Source organism: Octopus bimaculoides, chromosome 4 (genome assembly GCF_001194135.2).
Source record: "Octopus bimaculoides isolate UCB-OBI-ISO-001 chromosome 4, ASM119413v2, whole genome shotgun sequence".
Lineage (NCBI taxonomy): Eukaryota > Metazoa > Mollusca > Cephalopoda > Octopoda > Octopodidae > Octopus > Octopus bimaculoides.
In genome coordinates this window covers 86,652,460-86,667,639 of record NC_068984.1, presented here as the reverse complement: position 1 = coordinate 86,667,639, position 15,180 = coordinate 86,652,460, and the positions used below count along the sequence as shown (strand labels likewise).

General features: G+C 36.7%; 1 protein-coding gene across 3 annotated transcripts in view; it reads right to left on the bottom strand.

The window, feature by feature from the left end:
• The window catches only part of LOC106870227 (rac GTPase-activating protein 1), a 43,897-nt gene that overhangs the window by 5,320 nt on the left and 23,397 nt on the right, over positions 1–15,180 (bottom strand). For all 3 annotated transcript variants that reach the window (XM_014916243.2, XM_052967192.1, XM_052967191.1), the window contains 12 exons: positions 13,695–13,848; positions 11,054–11,144; positions 9,736–9,841; positions 8,594–8,639; positions 7,512–7,609; positions 4,965–5,018; positions 4,352–4,416; positions 3,653–3,716; positions 2,781–2,895; positions 2,505–2,610; positions 1,830–1,962; positions 745–853 (listed from right to left, as the gene is read on the bottom strand). In XM_014916243.2, coding sequence (XP_014771729.1) covers positions 745–853; positions 1,830–1,962; positions 2,505–2,610; positions 2,781–2,895; positions 3,653–3,716; positions 4,352–4,416; positions 4,965–5,018; positions 7,512–7,609; positions 8,594–8,639; positions 9,736–9,841; positions 11,054–11,144; positions 13,695–13,848 — 1,141 coding nt within the window. The remainder of the gene's footprint in view (positions 1–744; positions 854–1,829; positions 1,963–2,504; positions 2,611–2,780; positions 2,896–3,652; positions 3,717–4,351; positions 4,417–4,964; positions 5,019–7,511; positions 7,610–8,593; positions 8,640–9,735; positions 9,842–11,053; positions 11,145–13,694; positions 13,849–15,180) is intronic.

The window sequence follows — 15,180 nt, the reverse complement described above, 5'->3', positions numbered from 1 at the left end:
CCGTTTTCGTGCGGGTGACACGTAAAAGCACCCACTACACTCTCTGAGTGGTTGGCGTTAGGAAGGGCATCCAGCTGTAGAAACTCTGCCAAATCAGACTGGAGCCTGGTGTTGCCATCCGGTTTCACCAGTCCTCAGTCAAATCGTCCAACCCATGCTAGCATGGAAAGCGGACGTTAAACGATGATGATGATGATGATGATGATGTAAATGAAATTTAATGATTCGTTAAATTGTAATTGAACCATACTCGATGACTGGTCACCACGCCAGTGGAGCACTGACAGCACTGTCGAGCGTGTTCATTGCCAGAGCAGCTGTCTGGCTTCCATGCTAGTGGCCCGTAAATAGCACCATTAGAGCATAATCGTTACCAGCGTTGCCTTCTAGCACTTGTGCTGGTGGCACATTAGAAAATCATTCGAGCAAGGTCGTGGCCAGTGCCGTTGGACTGGTTCCCGTGCAGATGGCACTTAAAAAAACACCTTTTGAGTGTGGCCGTTGCCAGTACCATGTGACTGGCCCTCATGCTGGTGGCACGTAAAAGCACCCACTACACTCTCGGAGTGGTTGGCATTAGGAAAGGCATCCAGCTGCAGAAACTCTGCCAGATCAGATTGGAGCCTGGTGCAGCCTTCTGGCTTGCCAGTCCTCAGTCAAATCGTCCAACCCATGCTAGCATGGAAAGCTGACGTTAAACGATGATGATGATGATGATTAAAGTTAATTTTGATTAAAGCTAACCATGTTTTTCTTCAGGAGTATGAGGTGTCTGGTTTTCTATGTTTGCGTTGCTGGACCTCAAAAATGTATTCCAGTACTCTGTTGATATATCAAGTAAATGTTCCATAACCTGAAGTTCAGAAGAGAGAAAATATTATCAGAGAAAATTTTAAAAAACTTTTGTCAATATTTTGGTTTCTATTTCACAAATGACAACCCCAAATGAATAACTGACCAAAGGTGATAATTAGGGAGAAGAAAAACAACAAAAAAAAAAGAAAGAAAAGAAAAGAAAACCTTCCAAGCATTTACATTTTGAGTATTAAGTACAGCAAGTAGAAATTTCTTAAAATGGTAAGGATGGATATAAAATATGGTACTTGGTGACAGACATAAGAGCCAATGAGGGAACTTCTGCTCAACTCACGAGAAATAGCAGCCATATCTCTCAATAACACTCTTTGTGGTAATGGATAATGAAGTACTGGAAAAAAGATAGTCATGACAACCATGGCTGGAATGCTTTGGGATGGATCAGCTCAACTCAGGCTGACTTGAGGCTAAACAGACATAATAATATCGACTACATTATATTTTGGTTGGCATTGTTCTAATTTTCAGTAAGATACTCATTGCAATAAATACTCAACACTATTATAAACTGGAATACAAATTGGTATTAAGCAGACGTGGTTGTGTGGTAAGAACCCATTCATGTGGTTCTAGGTTCAATCCCACTGCATAACACCTTGGGCAAGTCTTTTACTATAGCCATGGGCCAACCAAACCCTTGTGAATAGACTTGGTAGATGGAAATTGAAAGAAGCCCATTGTACATGTGTGTACTGTCTCCTTGCCATAACATTACATTAACAAATATCACTGTCATGCAAGAGGTGTCCTTTATTTCCAATATTCTGAGTAAACATGCCTGATTATAGTGAAATATTACCTTACTTGGAAAACAGGTGAGGGTTGGCAATAAGAAGGCCATCTGGTTATAGAAAATCTGCTTCAACAATATTCTGTCTGATTCATGTGAGCATGGTAAAAAGGATGTTAACCCCCCCCCCCAAATGAACCAATAATAAATAGAATATACTTACTTCTGACTGTAATTTAGTTTCTTTAAAAATTTCAGCAGGATTTGGATTAAGAGACGAAAACCCAACAATGGTAGGCCCAAACACTTTAGCTAAATTCTGTTTGGGCATTCGGCAATCAGGAGTCTGAGAAACACTGAAATAAATAAGATTTAATAACATGATCTAGCAATGTTGTCTAACTTGTAATCCTAGTTTTGCCCATAATTGACAAAATTTAAATACAACCAGCACTACTTTTGACACATATCTATGTACAAAAAGTGGAGGCGCAATGGCCCAGTGGTTAGGGCAGTGGACTCGCGGTCATAGGATCACAGTTTCGATTCCCAGACCGGGCATTGTGAGTGTTTATTGAGTGAAAACACCTAAAGCTCCACGAGGCTCCGGCAGGAGATGGTGGCGAACCCTGCTGTACTCTTTCACCACAACTTTCTCTCACTCTTACTTCCTGTTTCTGTTGTGCCTGTAATTCAAAGGGTCAGCCTTGTCACACTGTGTCACGCTGAATCTTCCCCGAGAACTACGTTAAGGGTACACGTGTCTGTGGAGTGCTCAGCCACTTGCACGTTAATTTCACTAGCAGGCTGTTCCGTTGATCGGATCAACTGGAACCCTTTACGTCGTAAGCGACGGAGTGCCAACATGTACAAAAACAAAATTTTAAAGATTACTTACTATTGTAGATGTTTTATCAAGAATGCTAATGTGTCACGATTAGCTTGTGGCATGCGACTAATTACTTCACAAAGAGCAGCTTGAATGTTGGCTTTATTATCATATTCTGGAGAAAGAAAAGGAAAACGATTTTGGTACATGTGGGCAAATGCAAAGTTAAGAGATTTTTTTTTTACTTTCCAGAGTTTCAGCATTATCCAAATCAACAACACTTTCATCAATATAACTCAGATTAAGTAGAAAATAATGATAGAAATCAAACTATGGAGAACCTACCATTGACGGATTTTATGAAACGAGGCCACAATTCATAAGTGACCAATGTATCTTTCAGAGATCGTAGGAAATCTTTCAAACAGCCACAAATAACATTGATGTCATCAATGAGAGACTGAAATAGACAATTTGTAGTCACATGATAGGAGTGAGTACAGCAGAACAAATAATGGAGTGTCTGACTAAATAGCTTACAGTATTTAGGTTTGCCTGTCTTATAAATCAGTTGGTGTTCAGTTTGGTTCTTATCCCTTAAAAGTTCATAAAATAAGTAGGAATTGTGAACGGAAATTGATTCAATTGATTATAACTGCACTGAAACAAATTCATGTCCTTGTATCAAATCAATAAAAAAGGTGTATGTGAACATACAGAGAAATACTGTGGTGTTCCACTGAATCATGGTACACATTTAGTATGAATAGAGAATATAGTTGCAGTATTAGCAATCAGATGTTCATTCTTTCAGACACTTTTTAATGTGCCATCCATTATGCATTGTACTAATACAGTTTGGAGGAGGGATCTTCTAGCCAAGAGTCACAACATTTAATGACCAAATATGTATGCCAAAAAAACAGTCATGTCATTTTAAAAATATATAAATTTTAAACATTGTGACCATTAACCCATTTGTTAGCATACCTATGTTGACATATACTGTCTTTGTATCAATTCGTTTTGAAAAGAATGAAGAATAAAGTAACTCATTTGCAAGTTGGTTAGTAGAACATGAATTAACATGGAGTTTTGATGGAAATTTTTAAGTTAAATTACTTTAAAACAAAAAATTATCATTGAACCAGGGCAGTCTCAGGTGGGTTGGTATCAAAAGGGCTAAGAAATTAAGATGTAAAAGCTATATTACTCACCAAGTTTGGTGTCCCTTTGCCTCTAAGAAATTTATCCTTTAGTTCCCTGACTTCTCGTTCAGAACTATAAACCGAAACAAAAGCAAATGTCATATCAACTAACTTTATGAAAAAGATTCCTGTTAAACTCAACTTGAGTAAGTCTGTTTTTGGTGAATGGTGTTATGTTAAAACATCTCTTGTGACATGTGAAAGGCACCTGTGCTGGTGACATGTGAGAGGCACCCATGCCGGTGACATGTGAAAGGCACCCATATCAGTGACATGTGAAAGGCACCTGTGCTGGTGACACATAAAAGACATTGTTGAGTCATTGGCATTAGGAAGGACATCTAGCCATAGAAATCAAGCCAAGGCAGACTGGAGGCCAGTGCAGTTCTCTGGCTTAAAATGATTAGTCCTCAATAATAGACACCTCCCTATGCATAACACAATCCAGATTCAAAATTAATATTTATTATTCCACTTGATATATTGCACCCAATAAAATGAACTGTTGAAAGTATGGGGTACATGTCTGAAATTTAATGATTGTCATCAGCGAACTGACTTCACTTATCACAGTTGCAATATATTTTCAGAATCCTGGTGAGAAATAACAATGGAAGATGAATGAATAACATTCAAGATATTCAGAAATAACCTTGATAATTGCAAATCATTTATCTAAAATAAGTGTTCATTAATAATAATATTTACCCAGGAACTCTGTAAATTCCAACTTCATTAAGACCACGGCGTTCAACTTCAGCAGTAAGACGTTGCTATAAAATAATCAAGAAATTAAGTTTTAAAATTTTTGGAATATATATATAACTATTATTATTATCAATTTTTTTGTTTTTTAAAGTACTAATAAGGATACAGAAAATAGCATAAGTGCTACCAATATAAATCACTGACGAGGGAATCTCTTCAGTTATTCAGCCTATAAATTTCCCTGAACAAAAGAACATTTTGTAATCTGAGACATACAAAAAAGAAAAAAAACAGAGAAGAGAAAAAGAAGTCAGAAAATGTAATATCTGAATGTGGGTTTGCTCAGTCAGGACTGATGTTAGGATAAACAACACTATAAACACTATGTAAAGCTCAAATCATGTGACAAAGAAAAAGATAATAACAAAGAAATGCTCTGTTCAAAGTTAATGGTACATAAAGCTGCTACAGAATAAAGTTTAGAGAAGACATTTCATGTGATACTGAATGAACGGTTAAGAATTTAGATAAAGAGAAAAAAATTAATGCAATGGAAGACAATGGAGACAAACAAGGGATTCTTCTTTTAGACTATAGAGCAAACAATACTTACAATAATCCCAGGAATTCTAGGAGAATCTAGACCAGCATAGTCAGCAAGAACACCCTGGTAAAAAAGAAAAAAAAAAGAAAGAGAATAGATTTAAACTTTTAAGAAATTTATTGCCAAAGAAAGCAATCATTGGTAATTTTAAAATAAGAGAAATCTTCAATGAAATACTAAGGAAATGATTGTGAAGAGAAGGAACAGCTCTATTTGTCTGATCAGGAAAAACTGAGGCAAGTAAAATTGTATAGTTGTAAGATCTGAACAGATTATGTGGTCTATAGCACAATATCACAACCCCAACCATTGTCCTTCGCAAAAAATGAAAATCATTTACACATCATATTATTGATTAGGGTGCCTTAAAATTTTTTTAAAATAAGCTAAAGGTAGAAAGAGCCAAAAGGTTTAAAAAAAAAAAAAGAAAAAGAAAACCCAGAAGACTTCAATTTGGTATAGATATACAGATATAGATAAAGAGACAAACAGAAAGTCTTTTCTCCCTGAAACTTCTGGCGACCTGTTGTGCTTCAGAAGACATGTCAGGCTAAGCGAAACCACGGTCATGGCCAGTGCTGGTGACACATACATTTTGTAGAGTGGTTGGCATTAGGAAGAGCATCCTGCTGCAGAAACCAAGCCAAAACAGATGACTGGAACCTGGTGCAGCTCTCCAGCATACCAGATCCAGTCAAACTGTCTAACCCAAGCCAGCATGGAAAATGGATGTTAAAGGATGATGATAAAAACTATCCTAATATTATCTATATGCATGAAATCCTTTATTGGTTTTACCTATCCTACTACTGTCAGTTAGAATGGCTGATCCTTCCATTGGATTCAATTTGGAAAGCTGCAATGCATTTTCCATATTTTAGTAGTCTTTCAAAGTAGCGTTTCCATGCCTTTCTTTGCGGAATCACTTATATTGAGTTAGGCTTCCATACACACTTCTATCCTACATCTCAATATTCTCTGATACACTGTCTTGCAACTAGCAACACCTTACATCTCTGATTCTATGCTACACATATCTTGTCATTTAGCTTCTTTTCTAGCTACTGAGTAGAACTCTCTGTTAATCCCATTCTTCCAAGCCTGTCTCTTTATTTTTATGGTTCTGTCTACTTCACTGTTCTGCTACCGCATTTCCCTTGGTATAGATGGAACTTTGCACCTATCGCAGATTTGTCCTATAGGTTGCCCTCTATGTTACATGTCTCTATCTCCCACTTCTAGCCAAAAGCTTCAATCAGAACTTCTCTAAATTTCTTTTATGTATTACCACCTACTACCTCCTCCTTCCTGACCCACTCCTATTTTTCCATAACTATCCCACAAACTGAGAATCACACATGTCCCCCATTCACCATTATCCCCGTCACTAACTATCTATCACTCTCCTTTCACACTTTTGCAAACCCTACTCACTCAGCCATCCTTAATGCTCTCTTTAACTAAATTCTTGTATCATGGAGGCTACACCCTGAGACCGCATCTCCACAAGCCTTTCTCTCAGAGAAAGGTTGGAGGAGATGAGGTCTCAGAGAGTACAAGAGGTACATATCTATTCCCTGAAGGAGTAGTCATGTATCTCCTCTACAGTAAGACACCTGTTCCTCTTTCATAGTTTAGCCTCTCAACACCTAGTACAAAGCCACCTCCCTGAATATTGTGACCTCACTCTTTTGAAGGGTCTTGTCTTACAAGTTACTTGGTAACATCATTAGTGCAGTTGCCATGTAAAAAAGCACCCAGTACATTGTGTAAAGTGGCTAGCATTAGGGAAAGCATCCTGCTATAGTAACTATGCCAAAGTAGACATTGGAGCTTGATGCAGTCCTCTAGCTTGTATGATCCAATCAAACCATCCAACTAATGCTAGCATAGGAGGAATGACATTAAATGATGAAGATGATATGAAAATGTCTATCTGTCTATTACAAGAACTCACATTGTAAGCCCATATCTAATTTTTAAGGATAGGAGACCTGAACTAGATATTGGAAGTTTGAGAGAGTGAGTAAGTTGATTACATCAACCCCAATGATCAACAGGTACTTATTTTATTTACGCCAAGAGGATGAAAGGTAACGTCAACCTTGGTGGAATTTGAACTCAGAATGTAAAGACAAAAAATGCTGCTAAGCATTTTGCACAGCATGCTAACAATTCTGCCAGCTCACTGTCCTGAACTGAACTTGATATTGGCAATAGAGTGGATGCTACTAAAAGGTACTCAAGGGCCAGTTGTGGTGTTAAACCTAGCAATGGATTAAACCTACCCAACAACAAGAATGGTCTTTCACAGAGTTTTTCTCACAATGCTGTGCTTGACTCAAACTGAAAGAAGATATTTCTCTAAAGCACCAAGCAGTGAGACTGAATTCAAAACTGTAGTTATGATGTAAGCTTCTAAATTACACATAAGCTTCTAATTACACATTATTGGCAAAATATAGAGAGGGTTTATTTACGGTAAAGAAAAAATTATTGAAATCTTATGTCATTGAACAGTAAACAAGCTGAGTCATAGACAGAAAAAAGAATTACCATTTCGTTTTTGGTAAGCCCTGGAGTTCTAACTGATACTGGTATACAAGGCACAGGAGTCTGTTCTTCACATTCTTGATGTCGATGAAATTTACATTCTGTGGAGTAAAATAAATCTTTGTTAGAAAAAGAAAATCATTTACAGATCTTTCTGTGTATCTTTTATTCAGAGGATATATATATATATATATATATATATATATATATATAAAGTTAACGAATATTATAAGCATCATAGCATATGTGTTTTGTGAGCCAAATTCACCATCACCATTTTATACCTGTATGGGTAGGACAGTTTGACAGGATCTGACATGCTGGAGGACCATGGCTTGCCCCAGTGTCTTAGGTTTGGCTTGGTTTCTACACTTTGATGCCCTTCACAACACCAACTATTTAACAGAATGAACTGAGTGCATTTTTTGGTGGCACTAGCACTGTAGAGGTTGTTTTGCCCTCACCAGAGATAGAATCTTCCCAAAACCTGTGCTGTTGCTTCTCAATTTACCAATCACTTTACAGAGAGCACTAGGTGCTTTTTCCATGCTACCAGCACTAGTGAGATCATCTTGTAAATAACAGGGTGAAAGAGCCTCCACTACTGAGAGAGAGAATAGGAGAAAGAGCAAGGACTTTAGGTGAAGTGTTGGGAGGAGATGGTGTATTGGGTAAGCACTAACAAATGGAATCAGGAATTCAGTTATATGAAATAAGTTAATTTAAAAACAAAAATCAAAATTAGTTCAAAATAAAACACTAGATTTTGAAGTGTAAAATGAATGAGAAACTTTCCTCGGGATCTATGGACAGCTACCTTTACAACAAGAGGCATTCATGTGCCACTTTTACATGTTACACTGATAATCTATAGCCCCTCGTGGTATAGCAACTTGGAGTGGGACATTAAGAGAATGACAGCTTTATTCTATAGATGGAACAATGTAATTTACTTTAAATATTCAGTTCAGAAAAAGGATTAAAAAAAAATTCTTATATATATAAGACCTTATAAAAAGATCTTTAAAAATTAGGAGTTAAAAACAACAAAATATTGAAAGAGAGGGAAAATTGAATAATTTTACCTTTACAGCGCATTATTTTAGAGCCAAATTTAAATTTCTGGTTACACTGTAATGAAAGAAAAAAATCAATATGAAATATAAGTTTATGAAAGATTTAAAAAGTAGTTTTACATATCAATGTCATTGTGACTGGGCTGCTTTAACAAAGTCCAATATTTTTCCTTGAACTGTTTAAGCATCTCTTCTTAAGTAATAATTATTCCCCTCTGAATTACAAATGCTACTTTCTTTTTAGTTATGCTCATTGGTATTTTCATCGAGTGGCACAACTGAATTGTTAGCTGAGAGAGCCTGTAAATAGTTGTTTAACCTGCTAGAAACAGCAGTCAAACCTCCCACAAAATGCACCCTACTTTTTTAAAGAAAGAAAGTACACATGGGATATTGTAGTTCTAGATGCCCCTAAAAAGACAGAGAGGTCACAGCTATAAGACTTTTGATCAAAGATCTGCTCAGTTAGAGCTGAACCAAGACTAAACAACAACTAGTAATGTTTCAATGTTCTGGAATATTTTAAAGTTTAGAACCAGATACCTATTAAGTAAAGCAGATTGCAAACTCACAACATGTGAGCACACAGTAAATTTTCTTTACATTTTGTCTTCAGCTTGCAGCATTAACCCATAGATAGTCATCAGGTTGATCCATCAGCCTGTCACTTTTGTGTTAGAAAGATCAAAAGGCCAACCTCTTTAAAAATAAATGTTATATTCTCAGTTTGAGATTCACATTATGCATATTTTCTCTAGCAGAACAGTAACCCTTTAGCATCAGATTATTCTGCCAAATGTAATGCTTATATATTCAAACTGTTTTCTATTAACCATGCATTAACTTGTAGCTTCAACATTTCGATGATGCAATTGTCTATTTTTAGAATGATTTTGTAGGGTAGGTATGCAAAGTCAAATCTGGCCAGTTTGAATATAAAACAGGTACAATATTTGAGTCAAATATGGTCGGCTTAAATAAAAACATTACTCTCTTTACAACTAGATTGAAAAATAAAAAGTTCTTACTTTTTTTAGCATACTAGTATCAGTAAAAATATAGTTTCAAGCTATATTCTGGAGAATATACATTTACAAATACATACAAAATCTATATTTAGAATAATACCAGCATTTGGAAAATATACTCACAATTTGACAGTATTCTGGCTTTACAGTTCGTATAATATGAAACACGTGAACTGAGTTGAGACTAGAACTTGCAGAGTTTGCTTTCCTCAGCATAGGAGATTTAGACCTAGAAATATACAGTATCTTTCATGATCTTCAATAAATTCATAAAAATAAAAGTGCAAAAGTAGCGATTCAAAGCAGAATTTAAATATCTAGAAGTTTATTTTTCAAACAAACATCTGAAATGTTACTGGCACTTGTAAATAATTAAAAATATATTTTTTTACTAGGGATGTTTGTTATGAATGAACTTGCTAATGTCATCATTATAAACAAGTGTTCATCTACATTATCATCAATGCCTGCATATTCAGCAAACAGAAACTTGATGTTTATACCAAGCAGACATTTGGTGCCTAACTTTGCCAATTTTTTTTTTTTTTGATCAACCGATGCTGGTGTGTTTATGTCCCTGTCACTTAGTGGTTCGGCAAAAGAGACCGATAGAATAAGTGCTAGGCTTACAAAGTCCTGGGGTCGATTTGCTCGACTAAAGGTGATGCTCCAGCATGGTCGCAGTCAAATGACTGAAACAAATAAAAGAATATTCCATTAGATTAATCTTTATCCAGATTCCATTTTTCCTTAACTTAGTTCTGGTGAAGTTGTCATTTAAATCCCACTCAACTTTCATTTCTTGTACATCATTCCATTATCTTAGTTTGTTGTACAGGGAACCATTTACAATAACTTTTCTATATAAAGTGGATTGTTTTTAATTTCTATTTTAGAATGATTGCAAGAAAATGAGTTGCTTGGTTTTTATTGTTGTGTGAATACAACTTTAACTGCTTGAAACACAATAAAAACAAAAATCATTGAGAGTTACCATTGCATGACAAATGCAATTTCAATCTGAGAGAGAGAGAGAGAGAGAGAGAGAGAGAGAGAGAGAGGGAGGAGGGGGAGAGGGAGAGAGAACATCAATTTGAGATAGTAAACATAACATGAACCCTGCATCTCTCGGCAGGTTTGGAAATGTTCTCCAACTTATTTCCTAGTTGGACAGTATGTTCAGACTGAAAGAATATTTCTAGTGTGGTGGACAGTTGAGTATTCCTCAATGGAGAATCTACTTGGTACTCGAAGCAACTATGTTTTGCTAGTATTAATGATTCAATTATTTTGGTTATTTAAGTAATACAGAAATAAAAGAAAGGTGGTTATAAAAGAGTAGTCACAATTTACTGAATTCAGGACACTGAAAGTATTTTATGACAATACAATAAACCATTTAAATAAATTGAAAGAAAACATTTCAACAAAGTAAACATACTCAGATTGTGTCCGATGACGAGCTCGTCTTGATTCAGAAGATCTTCTAGGTCGCAAGGTCCATACCTCTTCACACTCATCACCAGCAGAATCTGAGATGGAAAGTATATTACATTAAATAATATAAAAATCTGTGAGTAAGAAACTGAACAAAATGGAAAAATATTTTAGTTTCTATAGAATGAAAATCATATCATAAACTACTTTTATCAAAAATGTTCTTTCAACCTCGTACATCTCTTATCCTCTTTCAGCACAGATCATCACAATTAGCTTATTAGTTCATTTCATTACCTATGTAAACAGTTTTGTCTTCCACGCTGTATGTTTAAAAAAAAACACACTTGAGATCCCTTTCGCTTGATCCAATTCTCTCTCTTTCCCCCCTCTCTTTCACGCTCATTTATTATCGTCACTTATTCATTCATTTATCTAATGTCACAGATTGACTGACCAAAAACTCTTGGTTATAGCTGTAGTTTAAGATTTTCAAATGCTCAATTCTATCTCATTATTATCATAATATTTTCTGACACCGGCAACTTGAGTTTCTCTGCTGTTTCACGGTGCACCCACATGGATGACGGCTAACTTGCATTTAACGAGGCTGTGAGACTTAGAGACGTCACTATGAAAGGTTGCTAAATGAAGAGAATGAATAGAAGAAAGAGAGTTTGCCGAATGTCGACCCAACAGAGGGACCAGCTATCCGAATTGACAGTACCTTGGTAGATAAAGCAATTAAGGGTATGAAGACAGGGAAAGCCCCTGGCCCATCAGGAATCACTGCAGAGATGCTTAAAATATCTGGCGGTGTCAGCTATAATCTAGTCACCTGTATAGTCAATCAGGTCATGGAGTCATACCCAATGACTTGTGTAGCAGCACCATAATCAACTGCTACAAAGGTAAAGGTGACGCATTCGATACAAATAATTACAGAGGTACCAATTTGTTGGATCAGGTAATGAAAGTAATGGAGAGGGTCATAGCCCAACTAATTAGGGAGAGTCAGCCCATTTAAGAGTACCCTTCAATCATTGGACAATAAACTATGCTTGCGAGGACCTGATGAGGCAAGTGAAATAGCTGTCATGGTCGATGACAGTACTGCCTGGTTGACACTTGTGCCAGTGGAATGTTAGAAGCACCATTCGAGTGTGATTGTCAGGGCTGCTGACTGGCTCCCATGCCAGTGGAACATAAAAAAAGCACCATTCAAGCATGGTCGTTGCTAATGCCGCTGGACTGGCTCCTATGCAGGTGGCATGTAAAAAGCACCATTTGAAAATGGCCAATACCAGTACTGCCTGACTTGCCCTCATGCCGGTGGCACGTAAAAGCATCCGTTACACTCTTGGAGTGGTTGACATTTGGAAGGGCATCCAACTGTAGGAACTGGTGCAGCCTTCTGGCTTGCCATCCCTCAGTAAAAAACTGTCCCGCGCATGCCAGCATGGAAAGCGGACGATGATGATGATAAAAGACTGGACAAAGACACAATTATAAATGTCTAAACTTGTCTGGTAAAATTTTAAAATTCTTCATGGAAAAAAGATCACTTGGACATAGGAACAAATGTAACTTGAGAACAGAATTTTGTTGAATATCGTACAAAAATATGACAAATGAAATATGTAGACCATGTCAGGAATGAGTGTACCATATTGGTTAAAAAAAGATAAATTTTGCTATTTCTAACTTTCTGACAGATTAAAGAGAATTGGAGCTCCAGATATCTTTAGGTGTTCATTTATTAACAACAGAATTTAGCAGAATGAGAAAGGTAGACCTTAAGCCAGAATAATTGGAAGTCTTATTGTTGACAAAGAAATGAGAAATGAACAGTGGAGTAAGTTCTATTTAAGTGCAGAAAACCCCACTGAGGAAAGCAGTTGGAGTATAGTGTATCTTGAATAATAGAAATTGGTTAGCATTAAGAGATGAAAGAAGACTTTTTTTTTTCCCAAAGAGGAACAGGAGTGTGGCTTCTTGTTGATTAGTCAACATCAGACCTGACTGAGAAGACCTATGATCACAGATATTCTAACCATGACCACCACATTTGTTCTTCAGCATTAAAATCATTTTAATGCTTAATCAAGTGATTTCTACCTTTCCCTTCAAGACAGCACCAAAGTATAGTTGCAGTCCAAAGACCATAACAAGTAAAAGAGTAATTTTACTTTATGAAAGATTAGAATGTTTTGCTTTATTATTATCAAATATATCACAAATCTTTAGCTCAAAAATAAAGCCAAAGTAATTATAATGAAAGGTGTGGCTGTGTGGTAAAAAGCTTGCTTCCCAACCACATGGTTCTGAGTTCAGTCTCACTGCATGGCACCTCGAGCAAGTGTCTTTTACTATAGCCTCAGACCAACTAAAGCCTTGTGAGTGGATTTGGTAGACGGAAACTGGAAGAAGACTGTCATATATACATGTGTGTGTGTGTGTGTGTGTTTGTCTCCCACCACTGTTTAACAACCAATGTTGGTATGTTTATGTCCCTGTTACATAGAGGTTAGGCAAAGAGACCAATAAATAAGTTCTGGGCTCGATTTATTTTACTAAAACCCTTCAAGGCAGTGCCAGTCAAATAACTGAAACAAGTAAAAGATGAAGTATTGGTTCACACAAACCTGTTCGTTTAAATTTGACATCAAGTGTTGGCTCACTAAAGCTTTTATTTAATAGGGGTTTGGGCAAATTTATTTCAGTGGTGGTTCTAGTTTGGGGTTGCCCAGAGTCGCTGTCCACATGAATCCTGGTCTTAGTGATGATGGATGTATCCCTCTATAATGAAACAAATAAATCAGAAATATTTTAAACAATCAACTGTACTACAAGGACATTTTTTTTTTCATAAATATCAAACTTTTTAAAAAAATAAATATTAGATATTGAAGTCCAATATATAAAATAATAAAATCTCAACATCTTTGAAGCATTTCTTTGCAGGAATTGTAAACCCCATTTATTTGATATTTCAGATAAGTGGGGTTTATGAATAATTATCTAGGCACACATTCTGGTCTGCTAAAAGCAAAATCTCAACATACATAATAAATATTTAATTAAAGAATTTATGAAAATGTAAATTGTGGAAAAAACCTTTAGAGGCACAAGAGTAATAAATGGTGAATGGTCAATATAAAGTCACAAAAAAAAAAAGACTCTTAATCTGTTAGACAATTTTTCTGCTTTTCTACCATTCTCCATTGACAGTCTACTATCATACAAAATAAACCAACAAAGAGAGTCTCTGTATGCTTATTCAAAATGCTAATAATTGCAGCAATGCTCGAATGGTGCTTTTTACTGGCACAGGAGCCAGTCAGCGGCCCTGGTAACGATCATGCTCAGATGGTGCTCTTAGTGCTCCACTAGTACAGATGCCAGTCATGCGGTGCTGTCATCGAATTCGATTTTGATTTCACTTGCCTCAACAGGTCTCCGCAAACAGCGTTTTGTGTCCAATGAAGGAAAAGTACGCATAAGTGAGCTGGTTACACCACTGGCATAGGCCACAGGTTATGGTCTCACTTGGCTTGCCAAGTCTTCTCAAGCATAGCATATTTCCAAAGGTCTCGGTCACTAGTCATTGCCTTGGTGAAGCCTAATTTTCAAAGGTCGTGCTTCACCACCTCATCCCAGGTCTTCCTGGGTCTACCTCTTCCACAGGTTCCCTCACTTTTCACACAGCTATCCTCATCCATTCTCACCACATGACCATACCAGCGCAGTCATCTCTCTTGCACACCACATCTGATACTTCTTAAGTCCAACTTTTCTCTCGGTGCTTATACTCTGTTGTGTATGCACACTGACATTACACATCCAGCAGAGCATACTGGCTTCGCTCCTTGCAAGCTTACGCATGTCCTCAGCAGACAAGGCCCATGTTTCACTGCCATGTAGCATGGCTGTTTGTACACATGCGTCACACATTCTACCTTTTACTCTGAGCGAGGCCCTTTGTCACCAGCAGAAGTAGGAGCTTTCTGAACTTTGCCCGGGCCATTCTTATTCTAGCAGCTATATATATATATATATATATATATATATCTCGGAGTGGTTGGCGTTAGGAAGGGCATCCAGCTGTAGAAACTCTGCCAAATCAGATTG